Source organism: Filicampus tigris, chromosome 8 (genome assembly GCF_054856515.1).
Source record: "Filicampus tigris isolate MCC_2025a chromosome 8, RoL_Ftig_1.0, whole genome shotgun sequence".
In the NCBI taxonomy this organism is placed as follows: Eukaryota; Metazoa; Chordata; class Actinopteri; order Syngnathiformes; family Syngnathidae; genus Filicampus; species Filicampus tigris.
In genome coordinates, this window is record NC_141224.1 from 18,455,704 (window position 1) to 18,473,824 (window position 18,121).

The 18,121-nt window shown below is 38.7% G+C and overlaps 1 protein-coding gene across 1 annotated transcript; it reads left to right on the forward strand.

The window, feature by feature from the left end:
• The first annotated feature begins 1,794 nt into the window (after positions 1-1,794).
• LOC147143967 (sodium- and chloride-dependent transporter XTRP3-like) lies at positions 1,795-17,613 on the forward strand. The gene is made up of 11 exons (XM_086038590.1): positions 1,795-1,968; positions 4,998-5,138; positions 6,307-6,398; positions 6,497-6,724; positions 6,980-7,090; positions 7,271-7,512; positions 7,697-7,859; positions 8,990-9,191; positions 13,956-14,115; positions 14,210-14,375; positions 16,377-17,613. The coding sequence occupies exons 1-11, from the start codon at positions 1,845-1,847 to the stop codon at positions 16,551-16,553; spliced, it is 1,806 nt and encodes a 601-aa protein (XP_085894716.1). The 5' UTR covers positions 1,795-1,844; the 3' UTR covers positions 16,554-17,613.
• Positions 17,614-18,121: the final 508 nt, after the last annotated feature.

Genomic DNA, 18,121 nt, shown 5'->3' on the forward strand with positions numbered 1-18,121 from the left:
TGCATGGTGAGTTGATTGGACTGTCTAAATTGCCCCTAGGTGTGATTGTGAGTGCGGATGTTTGTCTTTGTGTGCCCTGCGATTGGATGGCAACAAATTCAGGGTGTCCTCCGCCTACTGCCCGAAGACAGCTGGGATAGACTCCAGCACGCCCCGCGACCCTTGTGAGGATAAGCGGTATTGATAATGGGTGGATGGATGAATGAATAAGACACCAACGTCAGTCTGCAAAGTGTGTCAGTGACAATCACTCTGATTGGCTGCCAGCCAGGAAGTCCATCCCCATTCAAGTGGTGCGCGGGAGTGACATATATTTGAAATATCTTTAAATATCAGCTGACTTAGGGGAAAAGCAGGGTACACGCTGGACCGGTTTGTGGTCCGCTGCACTTGTCCATCGCAGGGCTCTTCATCATTGAAAAACTGTGGTTTCACCTTCCAAATGTAAATTTTATTGGAACGACAAACATTTTTGTAACATACATTTCCCTGTATGTATGTTCCCTCTCTCTCTGTTTTTTGAGAGACATCCGGTGGTCTTGTCTTTTCCTCCATGCTCTTCTGACTTTCCTTTGCGCTCTGCTGGAGAATTCATTGGTAGACTTCAGCTTTCCTTCTTCCTTCCATCTCTTATTTCTTTCTCTTTCCTTTATTAAATATTCTTTGGATTTCACTGGGTCATTGTAACCCTTCGCCTGTACTCTGTCTCTGCTAGGCTTTTTGGCATTTTCATGTTTTTCCCTTCAAAATAAGATAAAATATGAAATAGAATATTGTTAAAATCAGAAAGATCTATGTATGACATATGCATCTTTGTATTATGTATTATATTAATAAACACAACAAACACAACCACAACCCAAATTTAAACGACTATTTTTGGGCTAAATTTGGATTATGTTGGAGGGGCTGTAACACAACCCAGTTTTCAACGACTATTTTTGGACTAAATTTGGACACATTTGGATGACCCAAACACAGCCCAATTTTCAACGACTATTTCTGGGCTAAATCAAGTCCAAGACGGACCGACCAGATTTAGCCCAAAATCCCAAAGTCCAGAAGACGTCTGGTGCTGGGTGGGCTGTCCTCCACTGAGTTCTTGTGAATTATAATGGAGTTCGAATGAAATCCTCATCAGTTTCATTATCATTGGTCAACCTTTTCGGATTTATAAATGAATGTCAAGCATACGGCATATCTATAAATTATGTGATTTTGATTAGCTATGATGCCACATTACAAATACTGCATTTTAGGACTCATTGGTCAATGATTTGGTGTCATTTTATTGTCCTGTTGGATTGGTCTGCTGAATGCCGTTGGCCTTATGCCTCGCACGAGGTTAAAAACTAAACGTGATTGGCAGCCCGAGTTGCCCGGGTTAAATTGTGGAATGCGCCTGCTTTTCAGCTAATTAAGAGCAGCCTCTTCAGTTTTTAACAATTTGTCAGACGCACATTTGCGCATATGTTATATTAACACATGTATAATGTGCCATACTACCGAAGACAAATTCCTTGTGTGTTTTACGCACTTGGCCAGTAAAGGTGATTCTGATTCTGATGTATCGTGTGCGTGCGTGTGCGCGTGCATGGGTCTGCGCGTGTATTTGTATTGTCCAATCTCCAAATGTTTGTTGAGACCCGTTCTATGTGGCCCAACACTGATACAATAACAAAATAAAACAATTATTGGGATAATAAAGTGGCTCCTTTGAGGCCACGCCCCCTGCCACCGTCCAAGTTCCAATCACAGCGCTGTCAAAAGGCTGAAAGCGCACCAGCGCCTCACACAACCTGTTGACGAGCCGTCCATTCAAGACGTTCACTTGAGGCGCGGACATGGAGAAAGATGCTCGACCCAACTGGGACAGTCCCTTGCAGTTCGTGTTGGCCTGTGTTTCTTATGCGGTCGGACTGGGGAACGTTTGGCGATTCCCATACCTTTGCCAGATGCACGGTGGAGGTGAGAACTGACGACGTCATTTTTGTCATGCTGGCTTGTTGCGCGTGGAGGAAGTAGTTGCACTTTTCTTATCCTTAACTTCATCAAGTTCGTTCGAATGTCCTTATAATTGCAAGTTCTCTTTTACTTATTTTTAGTTAGAGAGAGAGAGAGAGAGAGAGAGAGAGAGAGAGAGAGAGAGAAAGAGAGAGAGAGATGTATATTTTTATTTGACATTAAGGGATGCAAACTGACAGACAAATTATTGGTCACAACATTTACAAAAAATGTTATTGGAACAAAAGCATGATTACGCATGTGCCTTACTTCGAGTATGCGGGGCTGACTATAAAGTCAAATGTCATCATTTTGTCCACCCTTATGCCCAAATACTAGGGGTGTAACGGTACGCAAAATCACATTTCGGTTCGGTTTCTTGGAAACTTCGGTTCAGTATATATTTGGTACAAATAACAGATTAAAAAAAAAAAAAGTGTTTATTTTGAAATGACAAGTAAACGGTGCATTTTTTAGAAAAAATAATTAAAAGAACCATTTTGGGGATATTCTAAGAAATTACATCAGAATAAAAAATACACTAACAATAAAGCTCTCTTAATTTTGTAAACTATTAAGACTCTGAAGTCTTTAAACACTCAGCAGCAACAGCCTATGACACATCTAAGTATTCAAGTTAAAGACAAGTGACTTCCCTGTTGAACTTAAGTAAAAAGTGGAAATTCTAATTTTAAATTCCAGAAAATCATTGGACTGCACTAAGCATTTTTTTTTTAATTTCAAGGCATCTTTTAAATAAGAATTATTATCCCTCCATCCATCATCTGAACTACTTACCCTCACGAGGGTAGCGGGCATGCTGCTTATCACAGCTGTTCTCCGGGCAGTAGGTGGGGGACACCCTGAACTGGTTGCCAGCCAATCGCAGGGCACACGTAGACGAACAAACATTCACACTCACATTCACATTAACAATGGGCAATCTAGTGTGTTCAATTAACCTCCCAAGCATGTTTTTGGAATGTGGGAGGAAACCGGAGTACCCGGAGAAAACCCACGCAGGCACGGGGAGAACATGCAAACTCCACACAGGAAGGCCGGTGCCCGTATTTGAACCCCGGACATGTGCACTGTAAGGTGGATGTGCTAACTAGTCGGCCCCGTGCTGCCTAGCATTATTATATTCATTATAATTATATAGCAATATACTATACTTATTGGTTTGTGTTATTATGAATATATTATTTTTATTTGCTCATTGTGAGAAAATTGTGCGGTGTCCATTTTGAATTTAGCTAAAGTAACTAAATATGGTCCTTTTCCCAACTGCTGTTGGGTCACAATAGCAGAAAAAAAAAACCCATTAGACCCCATAAGACCAAATTTATCAATGAAACGTTTGCTGCCTGTTGACATCAATATTCCAAACCTTCCGAGTAAAAATTGCTGACAGTCTCAAAGTTGTCCTTGAACAACAGTAAACCAAACTCACTCATGTGTCAACAAACATGGAAGAGTGATGACCATCAGTTTGGATTTGATAGAAATGAATAAAAAGACACATTTCCAGTATGTCAGGTCATAATGTAAAGTCAATGTAGGTTGTAAAATTTCCAAACAAATCTTTAGCTGAGTTGATACAAAGTTGAAGCAGGCTGTAAACCTCAACAACATGTCATAAACTATAAGGCCAAACCATGGAGTGACATTGCAAATGAATGAGCTCTATTCAGCATGAAGTCTACCACCTGTTAAAGCAGCACACAGTAGAAGGAATCGATAAGACTTTATGACATAACCATTTAAGTCATACACAAACACAACAAGAGCAGCATGAAATTGTAGAGAAAAGTAATGCCGCTTGTGAAAATAAAGTATTTCATTTCACACCAATCATACATCCAATTCTACAGTAACAATTTACTTTATCTATTTATCCAATATAATGTTTGTGTGTGTAGGTAATATCATTGTAGTGTAAATACATGTCACACAATGCTTTTGAATCCAAAATGTCCCAAATATTTTGATAGACTAGATGGAGCCATTTTTTATTTTGTTATTTTGAGCTACAACCAACATGAGCAACGTGGAGGAATGTAACTTTACGCACAGTTTGAACATTAACACTACTGTACTTTTGTGTGAAAATAACGTGAGACTAAATCTAACTCGACCTAAAAACCAACAAATAACAACATTGATTACAAAAATGAATCCTGACAAAAAGAAACACTACGGCTGACCTGTTCTCTGAATCAGAGTCGTGATTGGTCATTGTGATCAGTTGTGATGTCATTTTCAGTCGACAGAAGACAAAATGGCTGCCCCCATAGATGTCTAAAAATGAGTGCATTTTGCTGCTTAACTTATATTCCACAAAGGCAAAATTAATAAGAATGCCGTGTTTCAACTGGTGGGCCTGCTGGCAACATATTCTTGTAAAAAATATGTTTGGGTTGACTTCTGCTTTAAGGTTATTAACTGCATGTTTATGTGAAAATCTGAAAGTATTTGTTCGCAATGACTAGTAAGAATTTCAAAGATTCGGACCATCTTCACAAACAGTACACAGCATCTAGCTGATATCATTATTTTTATTATATTAATAAATTATTCAATTTCTTGTAGCAGTGTCAAATAATCTATGTAGCAAAACACGTGTCACTGATTTTCACTGTATGTATCATATTGCTCACTCTGTATTCACAAGTTCATTAGTAGCTATTCTGAGTTAATAGTTTATTATGTCAAAGTTCACTAGATAAAACTCTGAAAGGTTTATTGAAGGGCTACTTGTGGTAGATAATACAGAGGTACAAACTCAATATAATACACACAGTATGGTATATTTAAGAGGCGGTAGTAGCTCATCTGCAGATATCTCAGTTTGGAAACTTTGAAATTTACAGTATTAGGTTAACTGAAAAATGATAAACTGGGGAAGCTACATGATACTAAATGTATTGTTTTCTTCATAATGTATATAGAACCAAGTAAAGCCTGTATTTAATTGGTCTTTCCTCCAACAGGAGGTTTCTTGATTCCATATCTGCTGATGCTGTTTATTGAGGGTGTGCCCTTATTCTACATGGAGCTTGCCATTGGTCAAAAAATGCGCTTGGGAAGCATTGGGGCCTGGTCGGCCATTAACCCGTATTTGGGAGGAGTGGGTAAGTACATGAAACAAGCATATAATTGTTATGATGTAGAGATACATAACTAAATAACTACTTGAGTGCTGTACTGTAAAAAGACAGCAAACTACACCCTTTATTTGGATGTGTAGTGAACTTGCAAAAGGTGGATAGCCTCATGCGCCTGGGAAGTCACTCGTTTTATACTAGCACTAAACACAGATGACTGTGGTGAAGACAACATTGTTCTTTTATTTACAATGTTGACTTCTGCTTCCTTTAGCCACAAAGTATTATACTAAGCAGCCAGAGCATGGACGTCTGTCACTCTCCTGTTGTAACCTTTTTGGGCACAATGGCCATCATCACATTTTTTCTCCTTGTCATCACTTGTTCCCGTATGAGGTGGAATCACACAAAAAAACAACAACAACAAAAAATAGAAACACTTGTTTATTAAATTATTTCGATGCTTCCTGATCTTAATTCTCGTTAAATATACTGAAGTCCTGTGACATTTGCTTATGTCTGACATGAAGATTTAACTTTTGAGGCATATTTTATTCCTGAAATATGGTTGAATTCCAAATTGCAGAACATTGGAGGTTCCGTTGTAGGGACAGACGAAACAGGAAGTCAAAAAACAATATATCATGTTTGATTTATATTAGGGATGCACTGACCACTGATACCAGTACCAGTACATCTGGTACATCTGTACAATAACAGTGCTGGTAAAAATGCTCTGATACAATGCATCGATACTACATTACCATCCTGATATGAAAGTTTAGTTGGACTGGCCAACGGACGGCCGTTTAAAACGAGAGGCGGACCGGCCTATACACAGGTACTATTTTTTCCCCTCGGGAAAAAAACAGAATGACGAATGACGGAAGGGTACCCACGCTGCAAACGGATGACGAATTACGGACGCTCAATTTTTAGTAAAATGCCCAGCTCTGTTACTTGTATTTATGAACATTTCCCTCTGCTTTAAACTATCACAGTGGGGATGTTTGTTGATGTTTGGTTAAAGTCGTCATCACTTCTGGCGATTGTCTTGGGGCAATTGTCATTTGTGACAGTTTTTTATTATTTTATACAGTGTAACACTCTATCACTCACACATCCGAGTCTCCTAAAAAAAACAAAATCCACACATTTAAAAGAAATAATCTTAATCTTAAATCTCTCATTTCAGGTCTTGCAAGTGTTGTAGCATCCGTGTATCTTTGCCTCTACTACAACATCATCAATGCATGGAGTTTCTGGTACCTCTTTAATTCTTTCCAAGTGAGCTACTAAATAATTTACTGGATAAAACTAGAATGTATGAAATTCTGAGCTCACGACGTCCTTTAGACTAACCTTTCACTGATTTGCATTCACAGTCAGTCCTGCCCTGGTCAGATTGCCCTGTTAATTCCAATCTGACCGGACCTGTAGAAGAGTGCCAAAAGGCTTCTTCAACCCAGTACTTCTTTTTTAGAGAAACACTGGACATTTCTTCTTCGATTGAAGAGAATGGAGGCATTCGGACAAGTCAGGCTTTGTGTCTCCTGCTGGCCTGGGTGATTACCTACCTCTTCATAATCCATGGAGTGAAGTCATCTGGAAAGGTAGGAGAAGTTTGCAGATGCGGCTCAAGCGCAAGCGTAGTAGTGAGAATACTAGTGTCATTTTTTTTTTTTTTTTAAATGAATGGCCTTGCCTTTGATAAGAACTGATGACACGAATGAATATGAGTCCTCTTCATTTTTCTCCAGTTTATAGTCTTGTTTTCCACATTCTTCTCCTCATTATACCATGAGCGCAGAATTACTTCTTCAAAGGATTGACAGGATGACAATTTTGTTGTTTGATTCTGTCTGCAGGTTGTTTACTTTACTGCCACATTTCCTTATGTGGTCCTCTTTATCTACCTCATTCGGGGTTTGACTCTTCCAGGTGCCATCCATGGAATCACGTACATGTTCACCCCCAAGGTAAGGATGTCTTAATTGGCCATTATTACATGATATGTAGATGAACAAAAACATCAGTACAGTGTTGACGTTCCCTCAAATAGTGTTGTCATATATGTTTCTACTACGGCCAAGGAGACTATCCAACTTGTGTCCGAGTGTGTTATGTCCATGTTGACCCATATGTTTACATGCTTTTAGATGGAAGAACTGGCCAACCCCACTGCATGGATAAATGCTGCCACTCAGATTTTTTTTTCTCTGGGTTTGGGATTTGGGTCGCTCATAGCCTTTTCCAGCTACAATCAGTACAACAACAATTTTGAGCGACAGGCCATCATTGTCTCCCTCATCAACAGTGGCACCTCCATCTTTGCTTCCATCGTCACCTTTTCCATCTATGGGTTTAAAGCCACGGTTAACTATGAGAACTGCCTGGAGAGGTGAGTGCACAGTATGTTTTGCTCATCAATGTGTATGATTGATGATCCGAGTTTGCCCTTGGTTATTAATACAGCCAAAAGAAATATTGGATAGCTGATGGTGTTAGTATTAGGTCATACTGCTTAGTATTTGTCAAATGTCTGGTGTTACAAGAGTGAACAGTATTACTGTCATCTGTTCCAGGACACGCATATTGCTGCTAAATACCTTTAATTTGGCAGAGGACACTATCAACATGAACAATGTGTTTGACTGGATTAAAACACTCAATGCAACTTACCCGGAGCAGTTTGCTGAGCTTGGCAATAAACTGGAAGACTGTGACCTAAATGATGAACTAGACACAGTATGTTCTTCATCATTCTACTCCTCTTCTATTGGTGTTATAACACAATAAATGTTTCTTTGTTTTTTTTAAATGCATGGTTGTATTCTATCATATATATGTATATACGCTTATCTTCACAAGGGTCGCAGGCGTGCTGGAGCCTGTCCCAGCTGTTGTAGGCGGGGTACACCCTGAACTGGTTGCAAGCCAATCGCAGTACATACGTACTTTCAAACGATCTATGTCAATGGCATAGAGTGTCAGGCAATAACTTCTCTTCACTTGGATGGCAAAACATAAAACCAACCTGTGTATCCATCTGTCGCCATTAATACAACAGAATTAAGTCATGGTTCCTGGCAAATACTTTGTGTTCAACTGTACAAGACTAAATTTCACATTGAGGAAGTACTAAACTGAGACAAGATCATTATTTCAGTATGCACACTTTTTGTTATTTTTGTTTGGTGGATTACCGTGAGGTTTTTTTTATGCAAAATATGTATCTTGGCTCCACAGGATGGAAAACACTGATCCTATAATTACTCTCCTTAAAAGCTCAAATTGTCAAATCAAGTCTTAATCAAGTCTTATATGATCCATGATACGTATACTGTTTTTTTTTAAGTCAACACATACCGAACCAAACCGAAAACCGTGAGCACAAAAGCAAGAACCGACCCGAACTGTGGATTTAGTGAAACCAACATTCTTTGGGTTGGGAGACGACCACTCTACCACTGAGCCATGCCGCCCCAACGGGCACATTTTTGATTTTATGCTTCTTTGTTGTTGCAAATTTCTATTTAGTATTTTTTACTGACTTTATTTTTATTTTTAGTTGATTGTTTCTTGATTTTTTTTTAACTAAACCCCTACTATTGATAGCCAATCCAAATTGCTTGTGTTACATGATTGTTCTAGGTCAGGATGAGAGAGCACCAAAGAATCATGTACAGTCTATAGCCGCAACTACGAGTCGTTGATGTGTTAATAGATATGTGCCAGCAGTTATCCTTTCCCACTTTTTTCTTGAGGAAAGTCCATCTTCGTACACAATCTTTCGAGAGGCCAAATCAAGGTAGATTGGAGTCATAAACTCTTATCACTGAACTCTGCTTTTTTTCCCCCCCTCTCATCCGTTTCAGGCAGTCGAAGGGGTTGGTCTCGCTTTCATTGTGTACAGTGAAGCCATTCAAAACATGCCCCTGCCTCAGTTATGGTCAGTGCTGTACTTCATCATGCTTCTGCTTCTGGGATTGGGCAGCATGCTGGGCAACATGACCGCTATCACCACCCCACTACGAGACTTTAAGATACTGTCCAAAGTTAGCAATGAGGTGTTGAACGGTAAGACTTTGACACATATTGTTTGATTCACATTTTTTTTTAACCTTATGCCTTTTAAGTTACTCTTCTCAGTACATGTTGGATTAATTCACCCGGGAGCTGTTATGTGAAAATAAATTTGCCGGTTTGTACTGCACGGCACAAGGTATCAGTATCGGTCCTTATGTTATAAATGTCAGGACATGTAGTTACCGCAGACCCGTCGCCAGAGCCCAGCCTTAAGGTGGGCAAATCAAATGCATGCGGCGCTAATTATTATTAATACCCAATGGACAATACTTACTTTGCTACATATATTTGGATATAGTCACGTAGCGCTGCTGCTTCCAGTCAGTACACTTGAATGGCGCCCCTTTGCGACAACCGCTAGCAAGTATTATCATTAACATTTACAAAACATATACCAAGATGCCTTCTTGAGTTCATCGACGTGTTGAATGTGGTAAAGTGAAGTGAATTGTGAAGATGCCTCGTTCACATTGTACTTGGAGATGTTCCATCTAACCTGAACTCATCAGATTAATACCAAATCATTGCTTTTGATTGCATTATGTCATTCTAACTCAATTTCATAAAAATTGTTTGCCGATTTTATGGCTAATACAATAGCTTCATCCAATATGGCAGACTTCTTCTGCAGAATTTAAAAGTAAAAAAAAAAGGAAAAGAAAATTGATCTTCATTTTAGATGTCCAAAGAGTTTGTGGCCCACGTGGATTATTTTATGAAACGGTTCAAATGACTCTTTAGTTGCTAACTAAAGTAATATGTCCCTCCTCAATTGCCTTACAGTGATGCACCACGACAGTCTAAAATATGTAATGTAGGAAACTAAACTTCACCTAATGTGCGAGAAAAGCAATCAATAGTCACCAAAATGTATGGTGATATCTCTACTTATGTTTACATCATCCTCTGAAAATATTAGAATGATCCCAAGCCCAAGTATAACGGATTGTATTGCGTTTTACTCTTCGTAGAGGCACTCACTACAAAGCTTATGTCACTTAATGAGAGAAACGCGTCGTCCATAAACTATTTGGGCAATACGTTTAGAGGTTAACGTGGCCATAACTAGAGCTGTCCACATCCATTTTGGGGATGAGCGATTGCCGCTTTCTGACATATTAAGCAACGTAAGCTTTTTTTTTTTTTGTGCTTTTGTCGAGTTTTAGACTGCTGCCTCAAGTACCAGTCTACCACAGTGTCCTCTGCTCTCATTATGTAAAAATACATACTTTTTTTTCTTTACAAATATGCCTTGCCACATTAAACAATGCCATACTTTGAAAAATGTGCAGGACTGTTGCACGCAAACATTGATGTATTTGACGTATTTGTCATGTACACGCCTGCATACCTATCATTGTTTTCAGTAAGGCCGTGATTGGCTGTTGCGGATAAGACTGGCCATCAATCAAACAAAAACCGCATCACTATTTCCTTTTTATTTTTAATGTCTTAGTGATAAGCAACTAAAGAGTATTTCACAAAACAAAAATAGCTACTATGATAAAATAAAATTCATGCACTGTACTGAAGTGTTTCCCAACCTTTATAAGCCAAGCCACATATTGTAAAAACAGAAAATGCCATAGATACAGTAGATAGATAGATAGATAGATAGATAGATAGATAGATAGATAGATAGATAGATAGATAGATAGATAGATAGATAGATAGATAGATAGATAGATAGATAGATAGATAGATAGATAGATGAACTGATGTAAAATCTGCACCTGTTGGAAAGAAAGCTATTTTTCCTATTGTATAACTGGATGACAAGGCAAGGCAGTTTCATTTATAAAGCACATTTCATACACAAGGCCACTCAATGTGCTTCACACAAGCAAAGACAACACCTACAAGCATTTACAAACACAACAGTTAACAACATTTCAAAAGCCAAGTAGAGAAAACAAAAGCAACCAACAAAACTACAACATTTAAGCACATTAGCAGAAAACTTTAAAAACATTTAAAAGTAAAGAAATAAAAGTGGGTTTCTAAAATATATGAAAGAATTAAAAAAAAAAAAATAAGAAAGATTTAAAATTGTCTAGAGGACCTTAATCAAAGGGATGAGGAAAAAAGCAAAGTTTTTAATCTGGATTTAAAAGCATTTACACACGGGGCTGACTTCACTTCTGTTGGTAGCTTATTCCATTGCGTGCAGCGTAACAGCTAAATGCAGCTTCACCATGTTTACCTTGAACTCTCAGTTCCACTAATTGACCCAAGTCTGCAGATCTCAGAGTCCTACATGGTTTATATTCAATCAGCATTTCATTCATGTATTCAGGACCCAAACTATTCAGTGATTTATAGTCCAGTAGCAAAATTTTAAAATCTATTCTTCACTTAATTGAGAGCCAGTGTAAAGCCTTTAGGACTGGAGTAATATGTTCCGATCTCTTTGTTCCGGTAAGAACCCGAACTGCAGCGTTCTGAATGAGCTGCAGCTGTTTGATGCTCTTTTGAGGGAGACCAGTAAGAAGACCGTTACAATAATCAAGTCTACTGGAGATGAAAACATGGATAAGTTTCTCCTGGTCTGCTTGGAGCATGCAACCCTTCAGTCTGGATCTATTTTTCAGCTGATAAAAGGCTGATCTAGTGATTGATTGTATATGATTGCTGAAAGTCAGGTCTGAGTCTATCAATACCCCAAGATTTCGGACTTGGCCTTTGGTTTCTAAAGGAAATGACTCCAGGTGTTTTCTAACGACAATCCTCTTTTCTTTATTGCCGAAAACAATGACCTCTGTTTTGTTTTGGTTTAGCTGAAGGAAATTTTCGTTCATCCAATTGTTAATTTCTTCTAGACAGTGACACAATACGCTGATTGAACTGGTGTCATTTGGGGACATTGATATATATAGCTGTGTGTCATCTGCATAACTGTCATAGGCAACATTGGTATTCTGAAGCATTTGACCCAAAGGTAACATATACAGACTGAACAGAAGGGGCCCAAGGACTGACCCTTGAGGAACCCCACATGTCAAGGCCCTCTGATCTGATTCAAAACTTCCAATGGTCACAAAGAAACTTCTTTCTTCTAAGTAAGACCTAAACCATTTTAACCACAAGGCAGGTTAATTGTACTGAACAACCAGATCAGATCTGGTTGACTTGAAACACAGACAGTAAAGCATAAGTAGCCCCATAAACCATCAGCTATGCCCATGAATAAGCACTGTTTGTAGTGAATGAATAATAATTTTCAGACCAATTAAGAGATATTTGGTTATTTCTGGCAGCACACCCGAGTCCTTCCATGGCGTACTAATGTGCTGCGGCACAGTGGATGGGAACCACATCTACATATTGTATACAGCAGTGTTCCTCAACCTTTATTGAGCCGAGGCACATTTTTCACATCGGGAAAACGGCACACCACTAGGCAAAATGATTCTCACAAAAAGTATGTAAAAAGGATAAATATGTAACTTCAGTGGAAGAGCGTTTAATTGTTTTGCCTGTTACAATGTGGTTGGCATGAATAAATTAACCCCAAAACAAGTCATTAGAATTTTTTTTTTTTTCCAAAATAATTGACATTGGTTAATTTTCCACGGAACACCTGACGATCTTGACCAGCACACATATGTGCCATTTCACACTGGTTGAGAATCACTGGCATGTGGCGCATGGACGCATCGGTAAACACACCAAAACACAAACTTGCACATGGCTCTTATAAGTCATATTTCAGTGTCTTTATCTTTAGGTTTGTGGCAGTCTTGATGTAATCTTATATTTATTGTACTTTTATACAAGCGGTTTTCATGTTTCTTCTCAGACTGTGTGCTGAATGCAGAGGGAAGAGAAATATCAACATTTCACACATTAGGCAAAAGGAATATATTAATTTTTCTATTTTTTTACTCCTGCCACAAACGGAAATCATGCACTGCTGACATAATAATAAATCCATACAACTTACTAATAAACAATGCTTACTTTCTTAATTTTCAAACGTATTGGTATAATGTAGGCCAAATGCTACAAACATAGCTTTTTTTTTAACTTGCGCAACTCAATACCCCGTTGCATTATACAAAAAATGCTTTGATTTTAGCTTTTAGCTTACATGTTATCAATGCGTTTGAACATACTTTGCATTTATGTGCAAATGAGTTTTCCAGTCAAAAATATTTAGTCCACATTAGTCGTTCCACACCCCCGTACAGACGTGCTTGCGAAGTGTATCATACTTTTATTGGAAAAAATACGAGGACCTCTCAAGTAAGTGAAGTCATGAAAAAAAAATTCTCAGCCCCCCCGTTAGACCCAGGACTGAGAAAATGCTAGTGGCGTCGCCTGTGGAAAATGTATATTGAAGTTTTATCAGAGTTTTATTTGAAGAATTCTTTAGCTTTGTAAAAAACAGAAAAGATATATTTTTTAAATTAATCAAGAGGCCACTCACTTTGGTCTGCGGGCCGCCAGTTGCCCACCCCTAATCTAGACTGTAGTTTTATCTGTTGTGTCCAACAACACACATTTTATGTTTGCATTCTGCATATTCATTAGAGCTCTCTTTCCCATAATATCGTTTCAGCTTTCAGACTAGCTTCTAACTGCTGTTGTCCTTTTTTGTATATACCTTGAAACAGGAATTCTGGTGGTCTGCCGCCATGTGTTAGTGAATGGTAATCAGATGAGATGGCCCAAACTTGATTGGTCCATCGCATTCCCAAAGTGTCCTTTCACTTGGGCTGTGCATTACCTGTGTGTTGTGTGTTTTCCTTGCAGGAATAATATGTCTAATCTTGATGCTGCTCGGCCTGGCCTTTACCACCCCATCTGGAAATTACTGGTTTACCATGTTCAATGAATATGGAGCGTCTTTCTCCCTGCTCTTTGTTGTGCTCATAGAGATTCTGACTGTCAGTTACCTCTATGGAATTAAAAGGTTTGTATGTTAGTATTGCTACTATGCATTTTAGTTGCTACAATGTAACAATAACAATGTCATGCTTGCTGAAACGATCATTCGCTCCCTGTAGGTTTGAAAAAGACATAGAAGACATGCTTGGCCACCGTCCGAACTGGTACTTGAAGATCATGTGGGGGATAATCAGTCCCCTTCTCCTAATATTCCTCTTCATATTCTATATTGTCAATTATATCAGAGGAGGTACACCCACCTACCAAGCATGGGACAAGGAGCTGGTAAATTTGTTTTTATTACTACATTATGACAAACTGTTCAAATGTTTCAATGTGTGTACAGAACTTTTGCATTTCACTACATCTTCCAACATTTTATAGGTACAGCACAATATGAAAATTGTTGTACCTTAGCTTTCATAAGAGATCGGATTTCAGTGCCTTAAAATTTCCACTATATAAACAAAACATCAATTAAATTCCCTCCTAGCTCACAAATAAATAGTTTGTTCCCACTATTGCACAAAATCAGAAAGTAATGTGTCCATATCCAAGAAGTTTGAAGCAGCTCTGGTTTATTGTATATAGAGACAAAAGTCTCGGCATATACCGCTTTAACCAATCTAGAGCTGTACTTGATCTGATTTTCCTTGGTACCTCAGTTGAAAAATAGACTCCAAGCACGCACCATTTCTGCATTTGGGGTATGGCAGCCTGCTAACTTCGGGTCGCTAGGCTAACACATTGCAATAACATTGACTGCGTCAAACTCCTCTTAATATACTACGTCTCCTGCAATGACATCAAGTTACCATAAATGACATATTACCTGTCTAATTGCTCCAGTTATCCAAATGTCTGCGAAGCGATCAAAGCATCGTCATATCTGATTTAATAAGCCGTTTGATGTTTCACAGTACATACTAAGGTTGTAACGGTACGCTAAATCACATTTCGGTTCGGTTCGGTTTTTTGAAAACTTCGGTTCGGTATATTTTCGGTACAAAAAAAAAACGGATTTTTTTTTTTTTTAAAGGTTTATTTTGAAAAGATGACAAATAAATGGAACAATTTTTAGAAAAAATAAATAAAAGCGAACCATTCGCGTGATATTCGAAGAAATTACACCAGAATAAAAAATACACTAACAATAAAGATCTCTTAATTTTCTAAATTATTAAGACACCGAAATCTTTAAACACTCAGCAGCAACAGCCGCAAGAATTCAACGCAACTATGAAAAAGTTAAATGATCTTGTCAATATACTGTAAAGATTCAATCAAACACCTTTTAAATCTGATCTGTCTGTCATCCGCTTCACCACGCTGTGTGCGTGTGTGTTTGTTTTTTTAAGTTTATTTGGCTGCGTGTCTGCTTGTGCTACACCTGCTTGTGACGTAGTGACGACTGACGGACTGAGCCCGCCTGAAATAATAACAGATTGACGATGACCGACTGGCGGGCCGGCCACTGGCAAATGACATATGACGGACCGGTGAAATTTACTGACGCGCCCACCACTGCTGTTACCCTTGTTAGCATTTATGTATTGACAGTACAAAAATAGCGGGCCCGAACAGTAATTTTGCAATGACAAAAGTGCGCTTAAAATAACAATAATAGGGTGACAGACTGATGATGATGGACTGGGTCGTCTTAAAATATTTACGGTCTGACGACGACGGACGGGTGGCCCGGCCACTGGCGAATGACTAATGAAGGACCAGCAGTAGCGGAGCCAGAGTGGGGGCAAAGGGGCGGTCGCCCCAGCGCCCACAAGCTCACAGGGCCCATGATAGGTCCCCGTTTTGTAGGATGCGTTCGGGGGTGTTGGGGGTTGCGAGTGCGAGTGGTGCCCAATACGTCAGTTTGATTTACTTTCTGAGGGGCCCATCGAGAATGCTCCGCCCCCTCTGTGCTGTTACCTACACATGAGGACCAGCAAAATTTACTGACGCGCCCGCTTCTGTCTGAGACAATACTTTTTCTCACAAAAATAAGTGTGCTTATTGTATAACAGATCCAGATGCAAATGTCTGGAAGTTAGAAGTTGAACAGTAATTGTCTCATATTCATCCTTTTATGTCAAATCCATTTTTTTTTTCAGTGGAGACAAATTGGCTTCACTGTTCCTCTATATGTGTATTTTTTTAATTACTGCATTCAAATGACAGTGAATGCATCGTGTACATGTAAAGTGCGGACTAATTGCTGGATGAGCATCTTTAATTGCTTGCTGAAGGCTGACCACTGACTGCATGTACTGTATCTGTTTGTTTCAGGGAAAGACGGTGGTGACGGACTATCCTGTTTTTGGTCAAGTCTTCATTGCCATGCTGTTGGTGTCAGCAGTCAGCTGTGTTCCCCTCACAGCTCTCTATGTGTACTGCACAAAAAGGAAAAGTTCGAGTTCTACTTCTATTAAAGATAGGCAATCGGTCAGCACCATATCTGCTTAGCGCGCCTACAGTCGAATGATAAGCGCGCCTTTTGTGGGACTAGCCTCCCATGTACCATTTATCTCCCTTTCCGTAATTCGATTCCATTTTATTGACGTGGCACAGTTTCACAACAGTTTTCTCAAGGCACTTTACACAGGTCACAGCGGATCTAGAACCAAACTCCCCACCCCCACGCGAGCAAGGAAACATTCTCTCTGAGGAAGAAACATCCAATACACTTGCTGGTATTACTCCTACGAGAAATAATTATGCTGTAGTCGCAGTGTTGTTTGCAGCTCTGTAAGCAGGAATAGCAAGGGGAGAAATGTGAAAGTAATGATGAAGTGATGCCAACAGAGGAGAGGAAGAATCTAGAATTCTAGTCAGAACTCAGGCAGGAGCCGGAGCGTATTAACTTCCACGAGCAGTTTGTCAAACAGGCTTTCTTCCTGTTCAAGTAGATATTTGCCTGTGTCGATGTAGCCAAAGTTAATCGGAATTCACAGTTGTCAATATTTGGTGGTACTTTGTCAAATGACTTCAGTTTATAGCTGAGCTAAAGCTAAACCATCTGGAAAGTTGGTGTTAAGTGTTATTTGTTAGAGTTGTTGTACAAATTGTTTTCCATAATGTATTATTAACGTTATATATGTTATATAGCGCTTTATGTTTTAACAGGCCAAACATGTGCTGTAGTATCCTTCTTATAAATATGTTATTTGGAATACCTTTTGTGAACCAGTAGCAGTTCTATTGTATAAAGTATGATTAGGTACTGATTTTTTTGCCTCATTTCCCCTGAAATATGAAATGTAAAATATGTAGATACTGTAGATAGTGTCATTTCTTGAAATAGTCTAAGTATATAATATTATCACAATATTCTTAATATTCCATATTCAGACACAAATTGATGTTAGGAACTTCATATGCATTTCAACATTTGCATTTTCCATTAAAAAAGTAAAATATTTTAAATACCATTTCATGTAATGCCTTGAGTGGTAGACATTTTGTAAAATAATAATAATACTAATAATACGAATAACAATAATAATATACATGTATTGAATGTTGACTGTTTCAATTAAAGACTTTTTGATAACAAATGGAATTGTGGTCTTTGTGGTTAAATGTTTCACACAGTGGATATAAGAGTAGGATTAGGAGAAAGACAAAAGAAAGGAAATTTAAGTATGCATCAACCCCCCCCCCCCCACCCACCACAAATTGATCAGTAAAGAGTAATGTACAGTTACATGCAGACGTATTTGGACACGACATTGCCTAATCCACCATAATGGATTTGAAAGGACCGCTAATAGAACAGGCTCATTGACGTTTCTTGATCTGACTGCTGACGGAAATGAGCGGGTGGATTCTGAGCTGTATACGGTTAGACCTGTGCTCACATTCAGCCAAACGCTACTGATAGGATGATGCTTTATAATCCAGACAAATAATGACCCAAAACACACTGCAGAAGCAACTCAGAACTTTGTGAAGGCAAAAAGAAAATTCTTCCAGTTCAAATCACTGACATGATCCCCATCTAATTCCCAAATGATAAAATTACATTTTAGTGA